At 39.2% G+C, this 26,392-nt stretch overlaps 1 protein-coding gene across 2 annotated transcripts in view; it reads left to right on the top strand.

Annotated features, from left to right (window-relative positions):
- The first annotated feature begins 1,721 nt into the window (after window positions 1-1,721).
- The window catches only part of ADAMTS18 (ADAM metallopeptidase with thrombospondin type 1 motif 18), a 57,918-nt gene continuing 33,247 nt past the window's right edge, over window positions 1,722-26,392 (top strand). The window contains exons 1-3 of one of the 2 annotated variants that reach the window (XM_072422750.1): window positions 1,722-1,944; window positions 2,029-2,110; window positions 11,427-11,746. In XM_072422750.1, the coding sequence (XP_072278851.1) occupies window positions 1,771-1,944; window positions 2,029-2,110; window positions 11,427-11,746 (576 nt within the window). In that variant the 5' untranslated portion in view covers window positions 1,722-1,770. Of the gene's footprint in view, window positions 1,945-2,028; window positions 2,111-11,426; window positions 11,747-26,392 lie in introns of those variants that run through there. The other variant, XM_072422749.1, reaches the window with a different exon arrangement.

Below are 26,392 nucleotides of genomic sequence, written 5' to 3'. Positions count from 1 at the left end.
TGGAGAGGGGAGGGGGAGAGGGACGGAGCGGCACCCTGCTGCGCGCTCTCCCCTTCCCTTTCATTAGGATCGGCTGTCGTCCATCGTCCGTGGATCCGGCAGGTCGGTCGTCCGGACGATGGACGACACCGACTGTACACACGGCAGATTTTCGCCCGATAATTGGCCGATGGCGATTATCGGGCGATAAAAATCTGACGTGTGTACGTAGCTTTAGTCAAACTGACCTGAGAAGTACAAATTGTTCAACCTAGCAAGTGATAAACACTTTATTAGATGATCACATAGAGGGAAATGGCTAATCAGCCAATATTTTTATTGATATTTGGGTAGAGTGGCAATAGATAACTAACAGGGCAAGTTGGTTTTGGCAGATTTTTTTTTTAATGAGGCTTTTTCAATACAAATCAGTTATGGAACAAATGTAAGGTTTATTATTATTATTACACGGTATTTATATAGCTCCGCTGGGGCAGCACTGTACAAAGTTCATAGTCATGTCACTAGCAGTCCCTAAAGGAGCTCACAATCTAATATCCCACAATAGTCATGTGTCTTTAATACAGTCTATGGTCAATTGTTTGGGGGAAAGCCATGTAACCTAACTGAATGTTTTTGGAATGTGGTAGGAAACTTAAACAAACATAAGGAGAACCTGCAAACTGAATGCAGATAGTGTCCTGGCCGAGATTTGAATGCTATTTTAAATTTGAATGTCTGTCGTAATATCAAATAAAACATATCACCAAAAAAAATTGCATGGTGCACACCTAGTCATTTGCCTCACTTTTTGGGCTCCTTCACATCACAATGCATATGTCAATAAAAAAAGATTATATTTATAAATCAGCGAATCTGACATTCACTTAAATATTCCCTGTGGAGAATCTTCATGTGTTTCAATGACAGTGAATGATTCTCCACAGGGAATGTTTCAGTGAATGTCAGATTCACTGCTTCATAAGTAGACCCCATAGACAATTATTTCCATTGACACACAGCTTTATCTGCAGCGTGATTTACTGTGCACTGCGTTGCCTTTTTTTATATAAATAAGATGAGATATAAAAGAGAATGAGGTGTGTTGAAGCTCATTGTAATGCTTTTTTGTGCAACATGTCTTCATTTTTTTCAGTGCACACCAGCACAATATTTTGGTGTCAACAGGGCTCTATAAAACAATTATTTTTGTGGTGCCCTTGCATTTGCACTGCGTGGGTAAAGCTGTCCAATGCAGTTGGTGTAAACAAGACCAGAAATATTTTTTATAATTTTCCGGTATATCTCTAGGATAGGATTTTTTGTTATAATTCTCAGGTATATTTCTAGGATAGGACATGAAAGGGATACACAACAAATTAAAGCATTAAAAACCTGCCAATATTACCCATTCATTAATCTAAAAATCTCCAAAAAAAATGTTTTGCTCTGAGATATACTTTAATCATATTAATAATATTATTGTATAATGCAATATTTTTCCCACATCCATTGCTCTCTAGCAATGTCCTTGGTAGCATTAATTATTTTTGGTTCTCTAAGCTAAACACAGAGAGTACAGAGTGATAGCAGGGGGGCGTAAACTTTGGGAGGGGACAGTCAGTGAAATCCAATGCTGACTTTAACATTTATTGTATTCCTTGAGAATGCTGCTGCATGGAGCTGGGATGATCAGTGTCAGCCCACTGCACTAAGTCCTTATACCTGCCAACATCAGTAAGCTCAGCCAACCTTCCATGAACTGAATGCAGAGATGTCATCTAGCCCATCATGAAGAGGATACCCTGCCTATTGCTCTGCATACCTCTTGGACCAGAATCAGGGTTATATGCTTTGCAGAAGATGGATTATTTTGTTCTGATCATGTGGACCTTACCTGTCACTATACTCAAATGCACCTCTATGCCATTCCTGACAATTTTATGGATTGGGAGTTTAGATAAGGCAGGTTCTCTTTGTGTGGGGTTAGGGTACTGCCACTTGTCATGTACTGATCCATCACTGACCTCATCTCTTATTATCTTTCAGACGCTTCAACTCTACTGCTTATGTTGTGTGTCATTCGCAGCCACGTTAACTGGCAGCAGTGGGATGGAAGGAATAAATCAAGGTTTGTGCATTCAATTTTCATTCATTTGCCTATGCTATGTGTTGTAGGTTATTCTGTTAGGCGGCATCACATGCAAAAGCGAAGTTGTCTGTAGTGACCAATCAATTGTGAGCATCCCTTAGTCGGATAACAGATGATTGGTTACTGGCGGTTACTGCACAATGTTAATAACCTTTTATATATAAGGAATGTTTGCTATACACTAATGTAATTCTAAGTGATAGTCAAAGTCATGCGAATTGTGGTAAAACAGAACAAGTTGGGTTATGATGTAATTTTTATGCTGTCATCAACTAATAATATTAATAAACAGGATTTATATTGCGCCAACATATTACGCAGCGCTGTACATTATTTAGGGGAAGAACAGACTAAATTTTTAGTGATTTCCATTCAAAATTTTAGGTGTGTGTTATCAAATAAATGTTGCCTGCAGCAATTACTGAGAATCACTGTTTCATTTCCAAACTATAGATTTAGGAATGACAGCGGGAAACTTATTGGCTGCTAGGCAATATAAATCTTTGTGAGTCATGAATTTGCATTGTGGCACCTGGTGTAATCTCTAATCCTATGGTGAAGTTTTTTTTGTATTTGTAAGTATTCTGTAGTCAAATTCTAATTAAATTTTACATTTTTTCTTGCTAGTCATAGCAACCTTTTATTGAGGGTTTTGCAGTTTAAAGTAATTATGGTAGAGCAAACAAGTATAGTTTACTATTATCAGAACCTATGTAGTTGTCATAATAAATTGATTGATATAGCACAAACATACTCTGTGTGTTGTACAGGGTGAGAACCTACTGATGCTAAACTATTAATATTACAGAATACAAAATGCATAAAAAAGATAGAATGGTGCAGGGGGTTGAGCACTGCACTGAAAAGGGTGAATTAGGGTTAGGCACCAGGCAAGGATTTAGGTTTGCACCAGGATGAAATGGGTTAGAATTAGACACCAAGTAAGGGGAGAATGGGGTTGGATTTTAGCACTGGAGGTAGCAAAGTCTGAGGCACACTGGGACAATTCATTTAGCAAGAGCATGGTGCACCCCATAGCCCTCTTATGAGCTGGGAACTTTTTCAGTTGCATAGGTTTTAGGCCCTGTCCTTTCTCAGCCCCTCTCCGCTAAAAAGATGGCATTTTCCTACCCCTGAGCCTTGCACTGAATAGCAGTCAAATAGAATTGTACAGTGATTTATAACCCATACTTTATTATATTAATAAACATACCATTTACAAATCATCCGATTCATTAGTATGGCCTAAATCTTTGTCAGCCTTTCTCGACTTTTTTACAATGGTGGAACTCCAGAAATAATTTTCAGGTCTTTGGGGAACCCCTGCTATAATTAATATATCTACAGCTCACAGAATATTAGCATTGTGGTCATTAGGAAGAATTGTGGTTCTGTTACTGGTCATTAGGAACAATGTTATGGTTACAAATAGCCAAAAAGATCACTGGTGTCCGTAAAGGCACAAGTTGCTCGTTGTTCAAGGAACCCCTAGCAACCTCTGGAGGAACCCTAGGGTTCCAAAGAATTCTGGTTGAGAAACACTGATTTAAGTGAGGATGAGTAAAACTTGCTTGAATACCTAATTTCACTCTACTATGTTAAAAAAACACTAATAATATGTAAAAAATAGTTTTAGGTTGCTAAAAAATGATAAAGTGAGGCAATATACCATTTAATTTTTGCTGGAGTGGATATAACCAGAAAAAAAATGTCTGACCCTTGCTAGACTTCTGCAAATATGAAGGACTACTGTATGTGAATAAGCAGAGGTCTCTCTGCAATCGTCTGACTCCCTTCCCGCTCAGTCAAAACAGGAGCTGTCAAATCACCAAGGAGCATGAGCTTGGCTGATTGGTAAATTCTAAATCTAAGGCTGTGTACACACGTGCAATTGTTCTCGTCTGATAATCAGCTCAGGACCGATATCGGACGAGAATCTGGCGTGTGTACAGCGCTCGTTGTCCATTGTCTGAACGACCATCCTGGCGGATCCACGGACGATGGATGACTAACGATCCTAATGAAAGTGAAGGGGAGAGCCCACATCGGGGTGCCGCTTCGCCGTTTTCCCCACCCCCTCCCCAAAGAACAGAACAGTGCTGTATGTACTGCACTCGTTCATGCATCAGGCAGTCATTAGTAGTTGGAAAGGATCGTGAAAGATCCTTTCCAACGATATATATTGCACGTGTGTACCCAGTCATACTCTGAAGGAAGCATGCTGCAGAGAAGACTGCTAATCCCACAAATAGCAAAGCCTGTACTCTGTGATATACTGGTGGGGGATCAGGCTTTCCTACTCTGGTTATCGTTGCCTTAGCTAGAAATAAAAGTTAGGGCGCTCACCCACACCTTACCATTTTGCTATATCCTGAAGCTATTGGTAGAATTTTAACATAAACACCAATTGGGCTTTCCATTTATCTCCAATAATTAAAGGAAATTATAATAACACTATTTAAAGCATCTTTTAATGTCAGCCACCATTGTAAGGCCTATTGCAAACATCCGGATTTGTTGCCAATTTTGCACACAACCAGCTGGTCTGGTTCGTTTAATAATTAGCAATTGCTCAGTCATTAGTCCCAAAACATTGCATATGACATGACCATAGGAGCGCCCAGTGGAATTTACTCAATCATTCCAACACGCAAGCCCACTTGTGTACTTGATGTTGATCAATATTTGCCAGGACATATGGGCGATCAATTCACATCCGATCATGGGGCTTACCATCAGCTTGTTGCTGAATTCAAGATTCCCGTTCAATCCGATTATTTTGGTGATCAAATCGAAAGAAAAAAATAGCCCCACATGTACTAGACAGTCTCTTTGCTTTATTTTCTGTAATTAAACAGGTCAAAGCCATGAAGAAACTGTGCTCCTATGATGTGAAATAGCTTCACTCGGTAGACCAAAAAAAAATTGAATTGTTTGTCAGAATAATTAAATGTAGAGGTGATCAGACATACAAAATTTTAGGAGGGGAGTTTCTGAATGGCATTTTAGCTGCTGTTCCAGTACAAGTTTATTAAATCTAGTGATCTCAGTAGCCTTTACTTCCTGTTACAGACAATCATTCTGTGTTTTTACACCAATTTGTGCTTTTAGCTTATCTATTAGAATGTGGCATTTACCTGTGTGACAAATGTCTAAGTTTGTGACTCTTTTTTGGATTAACCTAAATATCTTTATGGGTAATGTCCAAAATGTGGTTTGATCTTTAACTAAGCCACAATAATAGACAAACACAATCTGTCTAAACTACTGACACACAAACAATTGTACTCAAGTTTTTATTGAACGCTTTGTTTAAACATTTACAGTCTAAGCTGAAATAACCTTGTCTACCCTGTTTGTATTAGGTGATTACTCTAATGTACCATCAGATCGTATCACTCACAGACATTAGGTATCAATTTTCCAACCAGCTTTTGGAGGACTTTTAGAATAATTTACTTTGCAAACTTGTTTGGGTCATGGATATTGAAAGCATTATGTGTGGGAACAGCTTCCCTCCAGAAGATTCCAGTTTGGTTAAGGTTTGGGCTTTGGCTTTATGACTTTATGCATAATATATTGGTAAATCCCACTGTTTAGATCCCTCGACAGCACCACTTCCTCTCCAAGGGACCAGTGATCCACCTTTGTTTCCACCTAATGGTCATGATTACTGTGTTTTTCTAGACAATTCAGTTAATGGGCAAGTCATGGACAGCCATTGAATGCATACATGCCACATAGTGATGTGGACACCAGGAAGTTAGGACCCTACCAAATGTGAAAAAGAAATCATGGCACTGGATTGTTACCTGACTATGGCTTTAAATTAGTAATAATGGGAAGGAGGGGCAATTGTATACTTCACTTCCTCTCCTGGGGGAAGTGGCACAAAACTTTCTATCCAACTATAAACATTGTACCGTGTTATCCAATGAATAATGCAGAACTTTGTAGTTCACGTCAAACACGTATTAATAAAAGCTTCAGACTTCACAACCCTAAGGTCGGAGGGAACAAGAGCCTTGTTGGTCAACTGGGGAAAAAGGGGTAAGATAAGTAAGATTACTTTACATCCTCCATTGCATTATACAATCATAAGGGTAGCATATATGTAAAGACAGCAATGCTGCAAGGTAAGTTTCTTTAAATTCCTTGAGTTTATCTTTAAATATACAGTGAAAATAACTGATCAGAACAAAAGGAAACACAAACCTTTAGCTTTAGGTAATTCCACCAGCAGCAGAGAACACGTTCACACCTTTAACTCTTTCCTGCTTTGCCTTGCCTTCCCTACATTTTTGGGAATAATTTAGTGTCAGGTTTAATGACTGAGCCTTACCGCCGGGCTTTAAAAGCCTGTTCGCCTTCTCAAATAATGAATTAATGACAGGTTGCCTGTATGCTATGCACATCACACAGCCATGTTGCTAAGGAATTCTCTTCTGCAGATGTTTTTTTTCCTGCAGAGCCGGCCTGAGGAGCTCTGCTCTTCATTAAATCACCCAAGCCTTGATATAGTGCAAAAAAATCATCACTAGTCGCATATCCATGTCCTACGATACTATATCCAATGGCCACATGTGCTTCCAAAGCCGCATGTGCTGTCACATCTGCTGCACTTATTGCTCGCAGATTGCTTGTCATAGTACCGGAGAAAGTCATGGAAACTGTGATTCCAGGCTCTTCCATCAGCATTCCATTGTGTCATTCCAAGTCCTTTGGAATCTGAAAGATGCCCTGCCACCAGAATACTTATTTTGACAACAATCTTCCCATACAAATATAGGTGCATTTAACATGTTTATGGTTACCTAACTCCCTTGTGTTTAGGTTCAAAAGCCCAGACTCTTCTGCTAGGTGCCACCACTGTCAAAGTGATGACACTAGCCTGATTAGATTTAAAGCAGTTATAATAAAAATATACAAATTTGCAAGAGTTGAATTGTTTATTGCAAAAAAGACAGAGGACATCTCTTCTGAAATAAAACCAACATACTTGAATGCTCACAATCTTTTCTGAAAGGTGTGCAATGTCCCTTATGTATATTCAGCTGAGTGTATGATCCCAGCATACCCAGATGTCAGGAATAATTGACCTCCCACAGGAATTAAATCATTCTCGCCTTGCCAATCAACCTGGCTGAAGATCCTGAATCTGAGAGAAGAACAGTTGAAGATTCCTGCACCAACAAAGAAGTGAGGAGAAGGGAATGTACTTGTACATAAATGTGAACAGGCAGATAGGTTAATGTTTTGCAGAAGGGACATTGCCTTTCCCTTCTGCAAAATAAAATATTCCTGCTTGCAATTTTTAATAACTTTAAAGCTTAGTTCTGCTTTAAAAAAGCTTATGTAGGGAGGTGAGGGGCAGAGATGCTGCATCAGAACTAAAAACTTCTCCAAGAGAAAGGGACTTTGCCGTAGAATGAGAAAGGGCACTCTTTGAGGAAATTGATATTCTCAATTCACTAGCAAGTTCAGACCAAATAAACAATATTTATGTAAAGAAGAAATCCTACAATTGCAAAAAGGTGATTTTTTTTTTGTGCGGGAGGATGGGGGGTTAGAGCATGATGCAGCTTCAAACAGAGGATACAGATGGATACAGATCAAACAGACAGTTGCCTATAATACCGTGTTTCCCCGAAAATAAGACACTGTCTTATATTTTTTTGGGCTTCCAAAAACACACAAGGTCTTATTTTCAGGGTAGGTCTTATATAAAATTTGCAAGAGTTGAATTGTTTATTGCAAAAAAGACAGAGGACATCTCTTCTGAAATAAAACCAACATACTTGAATGCTCACAATCTTTTCTGCAAGGTGTGCAATGTCCCTTATGTATATTCAGCTGAGTGTATGATCCCAGCATACCCAGATGTCGGGAATAATTGAACTCCCACAGGAGTTAAATCATTCTCGCCTTGCCAATCAAGATGGCTGAAGATCCTGAATCTGAGAGAAGAACAGTTGAAGATTCCTGCACCAACAAAGAAGTGAGGGGAAGGGAATGTACTTGTACATAATTGTGAACAGGTTAATTTTTTTGCTTCTCCCTTCTGCAAAATAAAATATTCCTGCTTGCAATTTTTAATAACTTTAAAGCTTAGTTCTGCTTTAAAAAAAGCTTATGTAGGGAGGTTAGGGGCAGAGATGCTGGATCAGAACTAAAAACTTCTTCAAGAGAAAGGGACTTTGCCGTAGAACGAGAAAGGGCACTGTTTGAGGAAATTTATATTCTCAATTCACTAGCAAGTTCAGTCCAAATAAACAATATTTATGTAAAGAAGAAATCCTACAATTGCAAAAAGGTGATTTTTTTTTTTTGTGCGGGAGGATGGGGGGTTGGAGCATGATGCAGCTTCAAACAGAGGATACAGATGGATACAGATCAAACAGACAGTTGCCTATAATAGTACTGTTTTGGGACTGCTGATATATTATTTCGCTACCAATGTAAAATCATTTATTACAGTTTAGGGAAACCTATACAGAGAAAATATGGAGTTTGCCATTGCTGAAAATGTTAGTTGTCAAACTGCTTCACAGGTCTAAGGACTCTCCACCTGCCCCATGAGCGAGCAAGAATGGTGATGTCAACATATGCAGTGGTGTCTTTTTCCTTTGGCCTACGTTTTGGCCAACAAAGAACACATAAAGAGGCAATAAACTGTACTCACTCTGCTCTCACCTCCTTTCTGTCTGCATTCTATCAATACATCTGCATGCCAATGGGTTTTTATTGCTGCCACTCCTACTTTTGGTGTAGATATCATAAAGCGAATTTCAAGACAGACTGAGGTAGTCATTTTACCTGTAAAAAAGAATACATATTACAATAAAAAATACACAATAAAGGGAAACAAAGCTGCATTAAATAGCGCTGACAGTTTGGCTTAAAGACTAAAATATAAGACAGATCTATAAAGAGGTTGTTCACATTAAAGTTTTTAAGGTCTACTGCAAAAATATAGAGTGGATATTGAATGTTGTGTTTGCTGGTTGACTGCTGTGAAAAAAAAATGCAAACTTAGCACTATTTAACCTGTAAGAGTTTCCCAGGATTACTGTGTAACTGCCTAATATGTTTGATAGGCAGAGCATGAACAGAGCAGAACCTTTAAACCCGGCCTTAAATCATTTATTTGCTGACTCTTATTGTACTGTCTGGATAATCAGCTGAACCCCTGGTGGTGACAAATGTTTGTCTGAAGGAATTTATTGTAATCACTAGCAGTTTAGTTTGACTAATCCCCTTTTTATACCATAACATAATGACAGGATCCCTTCTTGACCTCTATTGTTTTGATTGAGTTGTCAGAAAGCAGGGAGAGCATTTAAAGAGACATTATCATAAAAAACAGCTTCAATTGTTTAAATGTGAGACATAAGACCATTAATGAAGTCATACAGCTGCAAAGGTGCAAGTCATTTCGTACAGTTCAGTTCACAAACATTATCTCCAAGCACTTTACATTTTTGTAAATTAAAGGAAGAATTTATGAAAGAATGTTAGCTGTACCATGTTGTTCTGAGATAATTCAGAAGTAGCACTTTAAAGTTATTATGTTGCAAAGTGCAGGGAACCCTAAGGAGTTGAAAGAAACGTTAAGGCATTATGTGGCATTGTTGTCTGTGTCCTGGAAGCTGTCAATCTCTGAGGTGAATGAGGTGTTTAAAAGCTATATGACAATTGCATTTCTGGTGGGTGAAAGATAACAACATTGTGAATGAGGTTCTGGTCCTTTAAACTTTAAGAGGTAACCCTGCTATGCTTGAACTGCCCATCTACCAAAGGAATAATGAATGTTTTAGGCAGGGAGTGATACTATGAAAACCTGAGCCCTGCAGGGTGTGTTCCCTTTATCTTTTAATTAGGAAGAGGTTCAGAAAGAGATTAGATAAGCCTGTGACATAACTTGGGTTAAGTGGACCCTAAGGGATTAATAAACCCCGAAGGCCCTATGTTTAGTGGTAATGCATAATACCGAAACACACAACAACACACCATGAACACCTTAGTGCATTGTGATGCCATTCATTTTAATGCTTAATGCACTAATGGAATGACTCTCTTTTTTCACTGCAATGCACTCAGTGTAGAGTAGCTGCAACAGAAAACAATAGCACATGTCTGATTTTTGTTTTGTTGTGGTGCAAGTGAATGAAATACTTTAACATAATGCATGTTAAGGCATGTTTTTTTTTTTTTTTTGGAATAGAGGAGAAAAACCACTACCTGCTATAAAATTAAGTTTTACACATTCAAATGTGTTTTCAAACTCAAAAACAGAAAGATGAATATGACAGCTAACAAGTTCCTAGATGTGGTGACTGCATTGGTTCCTGTTCTGACGGGCACCTATGGAAATTGCTTACTTAGTAATCTCAGAGATAAAGAATGCTAGGTTGGTGCTGTTATCTAAATGTAGCATTGAGGCAAATAGAGAAGTTCAGGAAAGATTTTGTGTCTGATCAGCTGCATGCTTAAAGTAGGACATCTCGCCTACTACTAATTGCCACTAAGTCCCACTTTAAACATTGGTAATTCAGGTAGGTGGTCATTTCAGAAAGGGACAGGTAATATCCCTTCTGCAGTAACTACTCCTACTCGCCTGGTCGCCAGGAAAGTAGGATGAATGAATGCCATCATACTATCCTTGTCAATCAAGATGGTCAGAGAACATCTGCAGGAAGAAAAGAAGGAAGATGGAAGTGCCCTGTGACAAAACAGGGATAGGTGAGTATAACGGCTTTAGTCCTGCTTTAAAAGCTGTCAGCTGCAGCTTTTTTTTAGTTGATTTTTGGGTGCTAGTGTTGTAAATGAAGTCAATATAAACAGCCTATAAACTTCAGACGCACATTGATTTGTCGTCCCTTGTCACTTTTAAATCTTTACTGACGTAAGAAGTAAACAGAGGGGATCCCTGCTACTGGGAATGCTAAAAAACACTCACAAAGGACATCCAAATGCCATAAGGACCAAAAAAAAAAAAAAAAAACTTGGAGGTTTTTGGACATCATTCCACTGTAAGTGTTAGGTTATGTTGTAGGGCTCATTTGAGGTTAGGGTTAAGTTTTAGGTTGGGGCCCAAGGACTTAGTTGAAGTTATAGCATGGTACCATAATTTTATTTCCTTATATGAAGCACAGAAAGCCTGTTTCTATGTTCTGGTCATTATTGGGTTGACTGTCTGCTGTTCATGTATGCATGTATGTAAGTATATTTACATGCACAATATAAATGGCAAATTAACCATTAAGGATGACATTCATTTCTGCTCTCCCACCAGATTATGTCTTTGTCACCCCAGTGGAAGTGGATTCCAGTGGAGCTTACATCTCACACAATATCTTGCACAGCAGTAGGAAGAAGAGGTCTACGCGAAGTTCAAAGGCATCTTCCTTGCATTACAGAATTTCAGCATTTGGACAGGAACTACATTTGGAGCTGCAGCCCTCCTCTCTGCTGTCTGGAGACTTTGCTGTACAGGTTCTGGGTAAAGATGGATACCTAACAGATGCTGAACACAGTGTAGAGCCATGTTTCTATCAGGGATTTATCAGGGATTATCAGAACTCATCCGTTGCTATATCTACATGTGTGGGCATGGTAAGTCATTTTAAACACCTGTAGACTAACATTAACTCTGTGATCATTTGTTAAAAAGGATTCTTTTGAAGATACTTTTGACCATGCAAAGTTTAATTTTTCACATGTGTCCTTACTTTTAAAGGCTCATTCTGGAAACACTGAAAAACTTGCATATAAGGAGTGCTGTGTCTGCTCAATACCTCTGATTTTTTCACCCAGGTTTACTAACGTGCAACTAGGTTTCATGGATCCTCCAGGAATTGCTAGAGGTTCATTGAGCAATGATCTTCCATTGCTCCCAGATAACAGCAGTGGTGTTTGGTGACTGGCCCACTACTGCCATATGGAAAGAGAAAAAGGGTTTTTAGCAAAGTACAGAATAACAGGCAAAGCATGGGTTCAGTCTTAAGCTACATACAAGCATCAGATAATAATTGCCCACGAGGGTTGTGCTTATCTTAGGCAAAAATTCTGACGTGTACAACAGTCCCCCAATATCTTTCATCAACCCAATGTGGTGGATTGATAAATAATCATTTCAGAATGGGCTTGTGCTATGCACTCATCCTCCCCCCTCTCCATAGAACTGAATGGTATCATGTGTACAGCACTCATTCATCTGTCACCAATCTGTCCGATTTTAGCGATTGCACAGTGCTGTCCATCTAACACACGGAGCAAACAAAACTTCCTGACAACAGGAGAGAGCAGAACCTCACCAGTTTGATGCTGTTTGTTCACTGTCCAATCATACGCTGCAATTGGTTCACGACCAGATGATACTAAAAGGTGCTTTAAGTAGCACAGGCCCTGGCTGTGGTGTCTGGTGGGGTGTTTGAAAAACACCTCCATCTGCAAACAATTACAAACCTTTTAGCAGATAACACATTTCCTAAAGTGTAGGTCAAATGTGTATTCATTTGTTTGCTTGACTCCATCTGTAATTACATACAACAATTCTATGATGTGATCACCATGGGAGAAGAGCATAAAAGAAGGGTAATGGTATCCAGTTACAGGTGGCTAAGACAAGACAATGGAGTGCAGCTGGGAAGAATGGAGATGACTGGAGCCCACCTATAGCACATTTACAAAGGGTGATTGATTCTTTTTTATCCTACAATACAGGCTAATTCCCTCCAGACTGGAGCTTCTATGGCAAAAAATCTTGCTTTGATTTTACACCAGTTCAGCTGATCCTGTTGCTTTGAAGCAATGTATAGGCATTCATAATGTCACTGCACATCCTGAAAGCATATGTGTGATGCTACATTCTTTTCATTTAGAGCAGCCTGTTGTCACTAAACAGCAGCAAGGGGTACTCAAAGGTAAAAACAAAATTACTTTCATGTAGGCCAAAAAAACATTTTGATTCAGGCCTATGGGGCCATGGGCAAATATGATAGAAAGTAGCTCTAATATTCCATTCTATTCTTTCTATTGGAGCCCTGGAGAAGGTGGAGGTCCAGGACAATTGCCCAGTTTATCCTAAAACTGGACTCCCAATTATTTAGACAGGGAGTACACTGAGCTTTTCCCACATGAATCATGAAGTGCATAGCAGGAATCAAGATTTAAAAGACTCCTAAAGAATTTAATAAAATCCCCCGTGAATTGTATTTACTTGTTTTGCATAGGCTGTAATGTTCACCTCTAATGTCCGTGACAAGGGAATCTCGGTGACAAAAAGTGAGACAAAATATTTTATGAGGATTTGTGTTCAGTTACAGTCACTGGAGGACTATTTGAAAAAAGAACGGTGGTCCTAATGAAAAGCTGTGTGTATACTACATTATAGCAGTATACTATCGGTATACATTGAAGGCATACTACATTTCTGGCACATTAGCAGGCATTTTTCCTCAAGTGGAACCAAACCCTTGACACTCCCCATGTCCCTTTTCCATTGCAGGGTGCTGCAATCTTCTTACTCCTTCTCTTCCTTGAGATGATCTTCAGCCATCTTAATTGGCTAGGCCATTCATTTTTGGCACACGCAGGGGAAGCCGGGATTTACAGGGTATTACAACTTTTTCAACAAAAACGATCAGGCAGGTTTTTGAACATTAGACTCTACTATGGATCGTTAGGGAGGGTGAAAGAGAATGCCATTTTATTGTCAGGTGGAGAATTAACCCCAATTTAAACTATTTGTTTTCTTGCTTGTGACCCCATAGAAATGCTTGCTCATGCATCACAATACAAATCAATGTTCAGACCATTAAGGCACATTGGTCCATTCAGCACTTTTGCTCTTCTTCTATATATCTCCACTACATATTGGAATCTGATGCATCCCAGTCTATGTTTTCACATAATCCCACTAATCCTTTCCCCTGGGTGCTCTTATTGGCTAATGACTTAATAGTCTGCTGTATCTGATTGTCCTCCCTAATTTGGATGCCACTGAAGAAAAGTAATTAAAAGTATCCAGCTTTGTCACCTTGTAGCAAGTTACAGTTTTCCTGCTATCCAAACTCTGCCTACGGTTCAGAAAGGAGGACCAGGGTAGCAAGGGTTAAAAGTGTCTGTTTAGCATTCGGTAAATGATCAGTACATCGGCATATACCGTCACAGGCCAAGTTTACCCATCACCCTGTCAGCCCCGAACAATATCTGGAGACTGAATACCCTCCATATCCTTTCTACACCAATTACTTGTGTCACTAGGATGCTCCTCTTTCCAGCTTGCTTTGTTCGCTGCAATTAAAGTGGAAGTGGTGATTCTTTTCTCTGCACTTGGCAGCTCTTATCTCTCTATTGTGCCTTTCATTAGCAGTAGCTTCACAACAATAAAACATCCAAGACCCCGCTCTTTAAAGACTCAGCGTTGCACAATGGGGCTCAGAAGAAATTGCATTTCAATAGACTGCCAGGGTCTCTTTGATCTAATTTTTTGGATGACCCAAATGATTCAGTCTTGGAGTTCTCCACTGCCTGCCAATACTTGTATGGTGGGGCCGGGCGCTGAAAGAACTCATTGAGAAGGAGTTGCTGGGTTGTGTGATCTTAGACTGACGGAAGAACCACACACAAGGTCGTACTCACACAAATATCTTACTGGTAACCAAGATGGTATACATTTTTCACATTGCATTTGGTAAAAAATTGAGTGAATCAACTTGATTTGTAAGTTATTTGAATTGATTTGATGTTCCCATTTTGGGTAAACTTTGGGTGAAATTATAATAAATATATAGGTGGTAGTATAGTAGGTGGATGGACAAAAAAGTGTGCGGGGCAACACATGATAAATTTAGTGTTTCCAGTTGATGTTCCCTAAGAAATCCAGTAACCCCTTTTATTCTGATGGCTTTCCATTACTGCCAATTATTTGTTTCAACTTTCTAATGCCCCTGCCCCTAGTTTGTCCCATATTTTCATCATCTTTAATTTTGCCCCAACTGTCCGGTGCCCCTGTATTGTAACCCAAGGTTATTGAAAAGTGAACCTGGCTATAAGATACTGGGATGATCTAATATTCTACATAAAGAGGCCATAGTCACCTGGGTGCTCATGATTACATCAGACGAGGGGAAGCGGAACCTTGGAACACCTGGGGATCAGGTACATCTATTAAACATGTTCAAGGGTGGGGTGTCATTGTGTGATGCACCATACTTTTAATTCAGGGCTGGTTAGAATGGGGTAAACTGAGAATTTATCCCAGGTCCTGATTGTCTCTATAGTAGCGTGAAAATGTTTGTAATGAATCCTTGTAATTCACCCAATCTGTAGGGATGAATATCCGCTGATGGGGACACCTATGGAAGAGCTATGCCATTCACTTGGTGGTATCAGATAGGACAGGATGGTAATGTGTACAAAATTTCCTATAGCCTCATTTCTTATACTGCCTATGACCCATGTCTTCTGGTGTATGCCTGATGGCTTACTGTGTAATCACAATAAAGAGGACCTGTGATGACAATTAGGAGAGCTGGTAAATCTGGTTTGGTCTGGTTTCTTTAATCAATTCGTAGTGAACCACTAACCTGGAACAAGTAGTTCCAATTTTCTACACCTTCTTGTTTCAAGTCAGTGACCAACTTGGAAGAAAGGAATGAAAGGTATGGCTTTAGGGTTTAGTGGTGACTGGGTTACTATATTTATGAAGGTTGGAGGTTTACCTGTAATACAAACTGGGACTTCTACAAGAAGGGGGTGATTTGGTGATGGAGCAAACAGGTGACCTTAGAATGGGGCAAACGAAAGGTTATGGCCCTAGTTTGAGCTAGTGGGGTTTGTCCATTACACATTGATTGTACCTGCCCAGGGAGTTGCCACCATTCACTCTTGGTGAAGATTCTGCCACCCTAAAGCTACGTACACACGTCCAACAGTTCTCGCCCGATAATGGGCTCAAAGCCGATATCGGGTGAGAATCTGGATCTATGTGTACAGCGCCAATCGTTCATCGTACGAATGACTGTCCTGGCTGATCCATGTAGAATGGACGACTAACGATCCTATTGCAAGGGAAGGGGGAGAGCAGACAGCAGGGTGAAGCCCCGTCGTTCTCCCTGTCCCCTCTCCATGGAGCAGAACAGTGTACTGCACTCGTTAATGCAATGTGCAGTACTAGTCGTTGGAAAGGATCGTGAAAATTCCTTTCCAATGACTAATTTTGGACGTGTGCGGCTTAAGACTTACCATTGATATGCATTTAGGTAATGATTTGCCCATTTATTGCAGACCTGCTGTGTTTTGATAAATGACACACCACATAAAATTAGTCTATTCTTCACCCACCATGGAGGTTTTTCAGATTTGCAGCACCATGGCTCTTGGTTTTCTTCATTCTGTGGTGTCTGCATGGAGTTTAAAATGTCTACTTGTTTTAGGCACGGAAGCCAGAGAGTTGGGTGCCCAGCAGTTTACAGTTGACCTATGATCACATTTGTAACATTATATAAAAGGATGGCTAACCCTTTTATATAATAAAAAAAATAATTGTGTTTTCATTTTTTTGAGGGAGGATCCCTCCTCATTCGTCTTATCTGCCACAGTAGTAAGGACTGAATGGGAAACCTGCAGCCTCCTGGGATACTTGTGTCACATATCTCAGGAGGCTTCAGGCTGATCCTTCTGGGCATGCCCGATTTCGGGAGTTTGTAGAAGGGGCTTTTCTGGAATCAAAAAAAAATGTCATATATATAAATTTATAAAAGTTCTGCTTTAAAAATAAGCATTAACAACATTGTTAATTTGGTCACTTTGTGTGTCCTCCAAATCCACCTATCCCTATTTACCCAACAGGTGTCCATTCACCACCCGACCATGCAATTCACCCTGAAATGAGATCATTGTGCTGAGCACATGTTATTATCCAGGGTTAACTACCACAATCAGAGATTCCAATCAGAGCTCTTGGCAACAAAAAAGAAGTGTAAAATGACACGAGTTTAAAGACACTGATTTCTGTCAAATGACATCAGTCCCTGACAATGACAAAAGATGATACCCTTTGAATGGGGAGAGATGCAGCCTGAAGGCATGAATTAGGAACCACTTACTGGACTGCCAGCAATTTAATGACAATCCATTTCCCCAAGATGGGATTCAGGCTGTTATTTTCTAAGCATCACTGTCAGATTTTGTTTTTTTTGGTATTTAGATAAAACCATAGATTAAACCTAGGGTAAAGGCATATTTTCTTTTTATCAGGGCCACTGGATTTTATAGGCAGTTGGGGTTTATAGGAGTTGCTGGATAATAGGTTAAATCAACCCATGATGTGGTCAGGTATAATAAATTCTGATGGTTATAGTTAAATTGAACCTGTCACAGATGTAAGCAGTCTGTATTGAGCAGGATAGCCAAGACTTGGGGAATAACCTCCAGAGCAGTGTTTGTTGACTTTTTTAACCTTTGAAATAAATAGAAATTTTGGTCTTCAGGGAACCCCTGTTATAAGTACAGTATCCACAGCTTACAGTACATTAGTGTGGTGGTCAGTAGTAAGAATTCCTCATACATTGCTGGTCAGTGGGAAGAATGTCACCCTTACAGAAAGCCAAAAAAATCATTGGTGTCAATTAAACTGACCTCAGAGGCTCAAATTGCTTATTGCTCAAAGAACCCCTATCAGCCTTTGAAACCGTGTCTGAGAAACACTGGCATAGATGTTATAGATTGGTAACCCCTACATGTGGCAAGATTTCAGTTCTGCATTTGTGACCCATAGAACTGGTGGGATGGGTACTGTCAAAAGATATACTGCTATCCTTCAGAATACTGGTTCATACAGTCTTGGCACATTGTGACAGTCAAAAAACCCTGTTTAGGATATACCCCATAGCCTGGCTCTCATGATAGGCATCGAATCTAACCTCACACAATACAATATATTTCCACCTGCTCCAAAACATGGGGGTGACTTCTAACTCATGGGGAACAAAGCACAGTGCCACCTTCCCATCGGCACTTCCTAATTTCCTACAACGCATATCTGATCATTGAATGATTTTAGTTAAAGCTAAACCTAGAACTATTTTGTGTAGCATTACTCTTATTATCAGTAATCCTTTAAACAGCATCACTGACACTGGAAGACAGTCAGAATTTTCAGGCAATTAGGGCTGCATTGGTTTCTACAGTCCTGTTAAGTGTGTGTACATACTGGAGAAAAGAGCAGACTGGTGACCTCATCAGAATGCTGCTAATTTATCATTGTTGATTTACTATTTTGTAGCCTAGTTAGCAGTAAAGATCCATTGTTTAAGTGTTTGTTTTTTAAATACCCCCCATCTCCTCTTTGCTATAAGAGTAATCATGCAAAAAAGGCACCCATGGGGTACCTTTACTTTGGCTTATATGATGCAGGGGGTAAGGTCATCCTCCTTATAGGGAGATGCAGGGAATGTGGAGTTCTCCAAATCTTGCGGGAGCATGCTGCATTACAGTGCTGGGAGCATCCCTTTAAAACCGTCTAGAAAGAAGGATGTGTAGGTGCCATGGAAAGAAGCCAGGGGAAAGGTAAGTATACTATGAAACTCCTGTTCTTGCTGTTTTTTTTTTTGAAGCAGTGTTTTAGAAATGGATTTAGAAGAGGAACATTCCATGGTTACTTTTGTTCCAGGGACAACTGTATAAGGGAAATGCCCCTCAATTTGGAGGATTTTCTTTAATTTCCTGTTGCACTAAATGGCACACAGGCACAAAAAATAACCTTACAGGGGTTTTAACCCGTCCCTTTAAAAAATAAAAGTTTTGACCATATATACATTTTAACAGACTCCATCGATGTAATTAAACAGTGTATTTTCCAGATCGTACAGAGTTCAGCTTTTAAAGCTAAAAGAAACAGGGTTTTGTCTGTTCAAAAAAAATGATGTGTAGCACAGAGATTGTATCAGGAGCAGGCTTATTACAGATTAATTAACGGATGGCTTCATCAAATGTTTTTACTCTTCGGCTCCTTTCATTTACACAGTGCTTCCCACCATCGCTGACGCTTGTCTCTTCATGTCTTTGAACCTTCTTCCTCTGTACAAAGCTGACAGGGGACAATGAAATCACAAGTTACATCATTCTGCTGAATACTCAGCTTCACAGTGATGGCTTTGCATAGACTGAATCTTCAAGCCTAATGCATCATTTATCTCTTAAGATCTCCGTCACCGATAGCATGGTGTGTTTAAGCATATCAAAGCACATGGGGCTACCTGTGCTGTACATACATGCACAAACAAATACATCAAAGGTCATAAAAGCTGCAAAATGTTTTTTTTTTTTTATTTCGTTGGGCAGAAATAATTTTCCCCTGTTAATAAAAATGAATACAGATCACAAAAAGTATGTACAGAAAAAAAATTGCTTATAACATAAAGGTAAACTCCAATCTTACCTTAATGTTTGTGAATGTTCCCATTTTATCCAGGTCATTGTATATTGAGGAGTAGTTGGGCACATTCAACTGGACGTTTTTGCAACGTTAGTCTAGTTGAATGTTACTAACTACTACTAGATGGACTTACCTGAACTTGTACTTGTAAAGCATCCTTTGAGGTGCCAAATGTTGATCAATATTTCAGCATACTCTACAGTCCATATATTAGGCAATAAAAGCTGCAGCAACACTCAAAAGACCATCCACTTTCGGCTGATGGATAACAAGTGCCAGCAAGCTTAGTTGTCTCATTCCTGCTGTCCCCGACCCACTTTTGTTATCTGTTTGGCACCTGATCTGTCAGATGATTCATGTCCCTGGCATGCATGTGTTGGAAAGGTAGTTCCTGGTACACATTGTCGATGCGACTTGTGGTGCCTCACCACACAGACTTGCATGTTGGCTCTTCAGTTCTAACATATGTCCTTTGGTAAATAAGACATCATCAGCATTAAACAGATCAGTGTCTTTATACATAAGAATTTATGTTTAAAAAGCAAGGCAGTGGTTTACTTAGCATGGGGAAAGAGAGCTAAAGGTGAAATGGTAGCAGGATCCTTGAGTTCAGTATTAATCCTAACTGACTTCTATTGTAATAAATATTCTCTTGAATTTGTCTTAGATCTAGGAGCTGTCCTTGTCTGAGCAAGTCCTGGCAGTACTGCAAATATTTTCTCCTTATTGATTGTATTTCTCCATTTTACAACCACCATTTGTTCCTGGTACCATCAAAGGAATGAAAAGTTGAATAGGAGAGGTGTCCACCAGTGGTGGGTTGACCATAGCCTATGCATGCCGGAACTAGATTTATGCTTAGATTCTACTCCACAATTGCAGTGCATTAGCCCATCATAGATAGTCAAGTTCGCTATTTGCATAGGGTAAAATGGTGGTTTCTGAGGATGTGGTGATGACGTGATCTGTCATAGCTGAATGGGTCCTGCACACAGGTAACTCTGTGCCATAATCACAAAGTATACTGTGCCCAGTTGCCTATTAGGGCAGGAGCTCACCCATACCCCACACTAGTATAGTTCCACTTTAAGCCATGTGAAATAAACCTCAAACATAATATTTACCTTAGTTCAAAGTTTTTAGTTTTTATTGTATTTCTTTAAACTGTCATGGGGTAATTTTCTCCATTACCTTTTGGATGAATGCTTTTTAGTTGTTAACCGAGCTGGACATTAACTTCTTATTCCTCTTCTTAACCAGATAAAAGCAAATATTCCTTAATTGCCTATTTGTTTAGGGTAATTATTAAAGTAACATTAAGGACATGCTATGTTAAGCAGGATTACTCTATAGACATTAAATAAACCCCTCACAGCAGGGAATGACACTCCATATTCTAATCAGAGCAATGGATTTACTATTAGCCTGTCGCTTTTATCCTTTATTGATAGGACTGTGCATTCAGCTAAGTTCTGTAAGCTACAGCTAAATACAAGGTTCATGAGATGGGAAGGGGGGTTCCCTGTGGTACCAAGGTTTACAATATAAAGGCAGCCAGTAGGAGGTAAGAGCATGAGTGCATCTAAAGAAAACTTAAGCTTTGTCCCCACTGGCTGAGAAAGTTAAATCTTACAAACTATAGGCACACTTTCCCCACTCTAGTTTGACATTGCTTATGGTTGCTGATTAGTTTATCATCTGTCAGACACTGTACTGCCCAATGCATGCAGTCCACTTACTATTTCTTTTTATTTTCAGTGGTCAAAAAAAAAAAGCTGTCTTCAAATTGATAACCTACATTATCCCTAATTTTGCAGCTAAATACATCAGGAACAGTTTTTTGGCTCCTTTCTTTGAGTTTTAAAATGATACATTGCAATTTTTACTATATTGTCAATGCCATAATGCATACAGCAGTTACATAATCTGTTGCCATCCAGTAGCCAAAAAGGAGTGGCATCTTCATAGAAGTCCACTGTGCAGCTGGCAGTGAACATGTCACCTTCCAATGATGCAAAGATGACAGGTCCTGGAACTGTCATCACTGCCGGGCAGCTGCACACGGGTACCCATGTACCACAGGGCCTAATTTATTAAAGCTCCCCAAGGTTTGCTGGATCATCCGGGTTCTCCCATAATAGTCTATCTTATTCAGTCTTGGAGAGCTTTAATAAATGAAGCCCTATGGCACATAGTTACCTGTGTGCAGTCACCCTGTAGCGATGACAGATCTAGGATCCTATCATTACTGCATCCTCAGAAGGAGCCATCTTCATTGCTGGCTTCACAGTGGATTCCTGTGAAGAGGGTAATCTTCTTCGGGCGTTAGACGCTATGCAATGCAATGCTGTGCATGCTTGCTAATTATGGCAAAGCTCACCACCCATTGAGTTTGAGTTCCACTTTAGGTGAGTTTGGCATGACTTTAGCGTTAACCAGTGTTTGCTTGTTCTGGGCAAAGCCACAGGTTAACTTTAATGCACTTGGGGTTTACACATGAATTGTCATTTTAGATGATATCACATTACACCACTTCTCTGATCAATACAAAAGGCTGCAAAAGCTGCACCTGGTATAATCTGTGATATCTGTAAAGTTTAAAGCACATATCAAAGTCTTGCTAATGGCTTCTAGTTAAATGGAGTGCTTTAATATAAATTGATATGTCCTACTTTGAAGTTAAGTTGTAGGTTACGTCTTCATAAGAGGATGCCAAAGAAAATACAGAAGAGCTAGGGTTTCATTATCTGCCAGATTGACATATTAAATGGCTGGGCACTGAAGCACACTATTACTCAGCTCAGTTAAGTCATGGGTGTAAATTGTATATGTGAAGCTCCTGCATGCCAGGATACTGACAGGTCTATGAGCAGAAGCATGACAGCCAACCAGGATAAGTTCACACTGGGACTCAAATTATGTTTTCAATTCTGTAAAATCCTAAAATGACGACTGATCTACAGGACTGCATTAAATAGGGTTATTGATATACAATGGATATTTTAAATAAGGGGAAGCATTAGGAGCCAATCAAAGAACATGGATTTCAACAAAGATAGAAAAATCTATATGTTATTAAAGCAGACCTATCATTCATTTGGAGGAAGACATGTCACACTATCCCGCACCTGCACAGTGTGAGAAAGAAGATGGTGGTGCTAGATGGAACAGCTAGTGCTTAAAAGAGGGAAGATAAGGCAGTGTGGGACTTGCTGGGCTCGTTTTGTAGATGGACCAACGGCTTTTCACAGGTAAAGGTAAGTTCAAATCTTTGTAAAAGTTCCACTTTAAGTATAATCAAAACTGGGCATTTTCAGGTCATAATAGCTAGTACAAATCTAGGATTTACTGCCCACACCTGCTGTCTAATATTGCATTGGTTTTAGCAGACTGTACCCATATTGCAAAAGCAATGTCCCAGTGTACAGGAGTGGGAAGCTATGCATTGCGCTGTAAACAGTGCTGGAGGTCTTAGTAGTTGGAGAAAGTATAATAAAGGTGAACACTTGCTTTTGAACTAAACCCTTGTGATCAGGCAGGTCCTTTATTAGTTAAAGGATAGGCAATGTCTATTACGCTATACAATATTCTACCAGCCTCATTTCAATTTTTTAAATTCACTTGTCCCCATTCTATTGAAGGTAATGTCATCTTGATTTCTTCTGTTATTCCTGGTTTCAATCTTCCGCCATCTTGCTTGGCCGGACAGCAGCCACATAGGAGGTTGAGATATGCTGGGTATCCAGGCATCTATTTTTGATAAAAGAACAGAGTGATCAGGCAGGTGTGTATTCTTTATTGAAGAAGGGATATCACCCTTTCTGCAATAAAGACCTGCCTGATCACTAATTTTGAAAAGGGGAACCTTAGTTAAAAAGACTGTCAATAAACTTATTAGTGGGATCAATTTAGGGTCCATGTTGAAGATTAGGTAATTCCAATGGCTTTGGCCATTTGCAAATGTAGATTATTTTGCATCCTTTAGCCCATGTCAAAAAACATGCTTAGAAGAAGAAATCTTAGAAGAAATCGCACAATTTCCATATTAAACTGGTTCTAAATTTGTGTGTACTCATTTGTGCCTTCTGCAGTAAATGTATGAGTCTGGGATTTATAGTCCATCTATTTACATAAATTGGACACATTATCAAACAAATTGCATTGCACTGGCAAGGTTCCAGATTTTTCTAATTCACAGCCTAATAAATGACTCATTTAGGTTGCTGGTCTATTTCTGTTCTCTTTTTTTCTTTCCAAATAGATTTATTATCTCTGATCTTCATATGACAATTTTTTGAATGGCTTATCCCCCCATTACTAAATCCTCCCTGCAGTTTGAAATTCCTTTGAACCTACCGCCCTCACCCAGGTGCACCTCACTGCCAGTCTCCATAAATAACCCTATTAAAATCCATTTAGGACTGTTCAGCTTACTTAGCCAGATGTTAGGAACTTAAAACGAAAGCTGTGTACAATATATGTACTTCAATTTACAAAAATATAAACTTTGATCTTATGTTAACTGGCTTTCCTTATCCTTGCCTAGGGAATGTTATTTTATTTATTTATTTTTTTCTAAGTAATTAAAAGGTTTTTAACAGCCTTTATACATATTCTCAACTTTTGACTTTTTTTTTGCTGATACTTGTCATTTTAAAATGAGGAAAGAGCAGGAAGTCTATGAAGGCACTGAAAGAGACGAATAAACATTTACACCATGACGCGTCTTTGGTTACTATGGGCCCAGAACAGCTAATTCATCTAACTTTCTACCTCCTCCTATTTCACTTGTCATCATTTTATATATTAGATTGTGTCCTTTAGTAATGTAGGAATCGGTGGAGAACACACTTTCATAATAAGGGTTGGCCAGACATGTGAATTGGTTTGGATGGGTATGTTCACAATTTCTTCTAAATTTCATGCTCCCATGCAGCTCCCCATAGCTTCTCAATCACTTGCACGGCAGCACTTGCGCCTAAAGAATTGGTGGCTGTACATTTGACAGCTAGTGGCAATAAGCGGTACAAGTACCGCTCCTATTCATTCACCGGGGAGCTTCTACAGGGAGACGCTACATGTAGCGTCTACTGAGAGGTAGCAGTTCCCCGGCATGAGGAAGCCGGAAATGCACTGCAATGTTACAGCCAGTGTAAATTTAGCCTATGTGATGTGTTTTGTCTTTACAAAGGAAAAGAGCCCCTGAAACATTTTATGAAGCAACCCCAGCTAGTGCAGGAAGTAAGTGACTGAAAGAGGCTTGAGAAAATCAGCTTCTCTGAGATGCAAGAATAGAATGAAATAAAGGTATAACAATATTTAATGGGTAAAAAAAGCAATGCAAATTAGCAAACTAAGTGGCATATTTATAATGTGGTGCAGATATTGCTACCTGCTCTATGTTACACTAAGCTGTGCTACATATATAGCTTCTGTCCATTTCTTAAAGACATGGTGGTGTGTAAGCTGTAAAGGAACACATCGTTTTTCTGCTATATTGTACAGTAAGATGTCTGTGATTGGAAGAGAGATGGTCATGATTGAAACTCCAATATTCATGAGTATCCTGGTGGATTTCATTGATAGTTGGTTGTCAGCCACCATATGCTTTCTTTACAGGTAGCCACTGGCCAGAAGTTTCCAAGAAGTGCACCCACCTTTCGGATGCAGTTAACGATGGTTAGGAAGTGTTTTCTGCCACTTAAGTTCTGTTATAAGCTGAGAACACTTAGCATTGTTGCAGAATGTTGCCCACTTTTCCTATTTTTTTACTAAACTTTTGAAACATACCTCTTCTACCATCTCTACAACATAAAAGGTTATTTGTGTGGTTCCATTATGAGGACTGGAAGGGCTTAATACCCTTCTTGGGATAATACAGGAAGTGAGTACAAGGTACAGAATAAATCTGCATTTCTGGCATACCAACATGCATTTTTTGCACTTATTGAGCAGATATAACAAAGAACATTTATTGGTGAATGTAACCCTTATGAAAGGGAGCAAATCAGAGAAGTTTATTTTTAGTGTTTACACTTTAACTTACAGCATAAGGAAGTTCTAGTGAATGCAAATAAAAGAATATTCCTGAGGATGAGCACGTGGAATGCTGTCTCAACTTGTTCAAAGGATTTGAGAGACCAGATGGTGTTTAGATTCATTAATATGGTGTAAAGATTTGTATGTACGGTGCAATTCACCTAATTTATATTGAGGTAAATCTTGCACATTATATCAAATGACTATGATAAAGAAAGATTTGTATGATCCAAAGGTTTTGAGTGATGGGTCAGTGAAATATAGTTGCATGCAACAATACCTTACAGGGGACATGTAAAAGCAAAGGCTGATTTTAGGTTTTGGATATTTTTTCTGCCATCAACCCAGCTTTGGATTTACACCCTTACTTTTGGTTCTGCTGATTTTTGACTTGGGTATAAAAAGTAATGGCAAATAAAAAAAATTGAGTTGTTTTAGAAACCATCAGAGAGGGGAAATTCTCTATAGGTCCACTTTGGAATAAGTTCTTCTTCCTTCTTACTCTGTTTCTCTGAGTCAGAAAGGGAAGCTAAATTTCCCTTGAAGGTCTTCAGACAGCTGACAAAAAATGACAACGATCATAACCATTTCATAGTCTATCCTAAAAGGTTTGGCTTTACTTATACTTTCAAGACTCAGGATCTGAATCTCTCATTGTATTATCCTATGTTTTTTTTGTTGTCTATTTGGTCATCTTCAGTATGTGAGTTATGGTAAAACCTCACACTGATGCAGTTTAGCAGGGTCATTGCATCCCTTACATATTATACTATTGATTT

Source organism: Pyxicephalus adspersus, chromosome 9 (assembly GCF_032062135.1).
Source record: "Pyxicephalus adspersus chromosome 9, UCB_Pads_2.0, whole genome shotgun sequence".
Taxonomy (NCBI): Eukaryota; Metazoa; Chordata; class Amphibia; order Anura; family Pyxicephalidae; genus Pyxicephalus; species Pyxicephalus adspersus.
The sequence above is the reverse complement of the archived record's forward strand: the minus strand, read 5'-3'. Positions and strand labels throughout refer to the sequence as shown.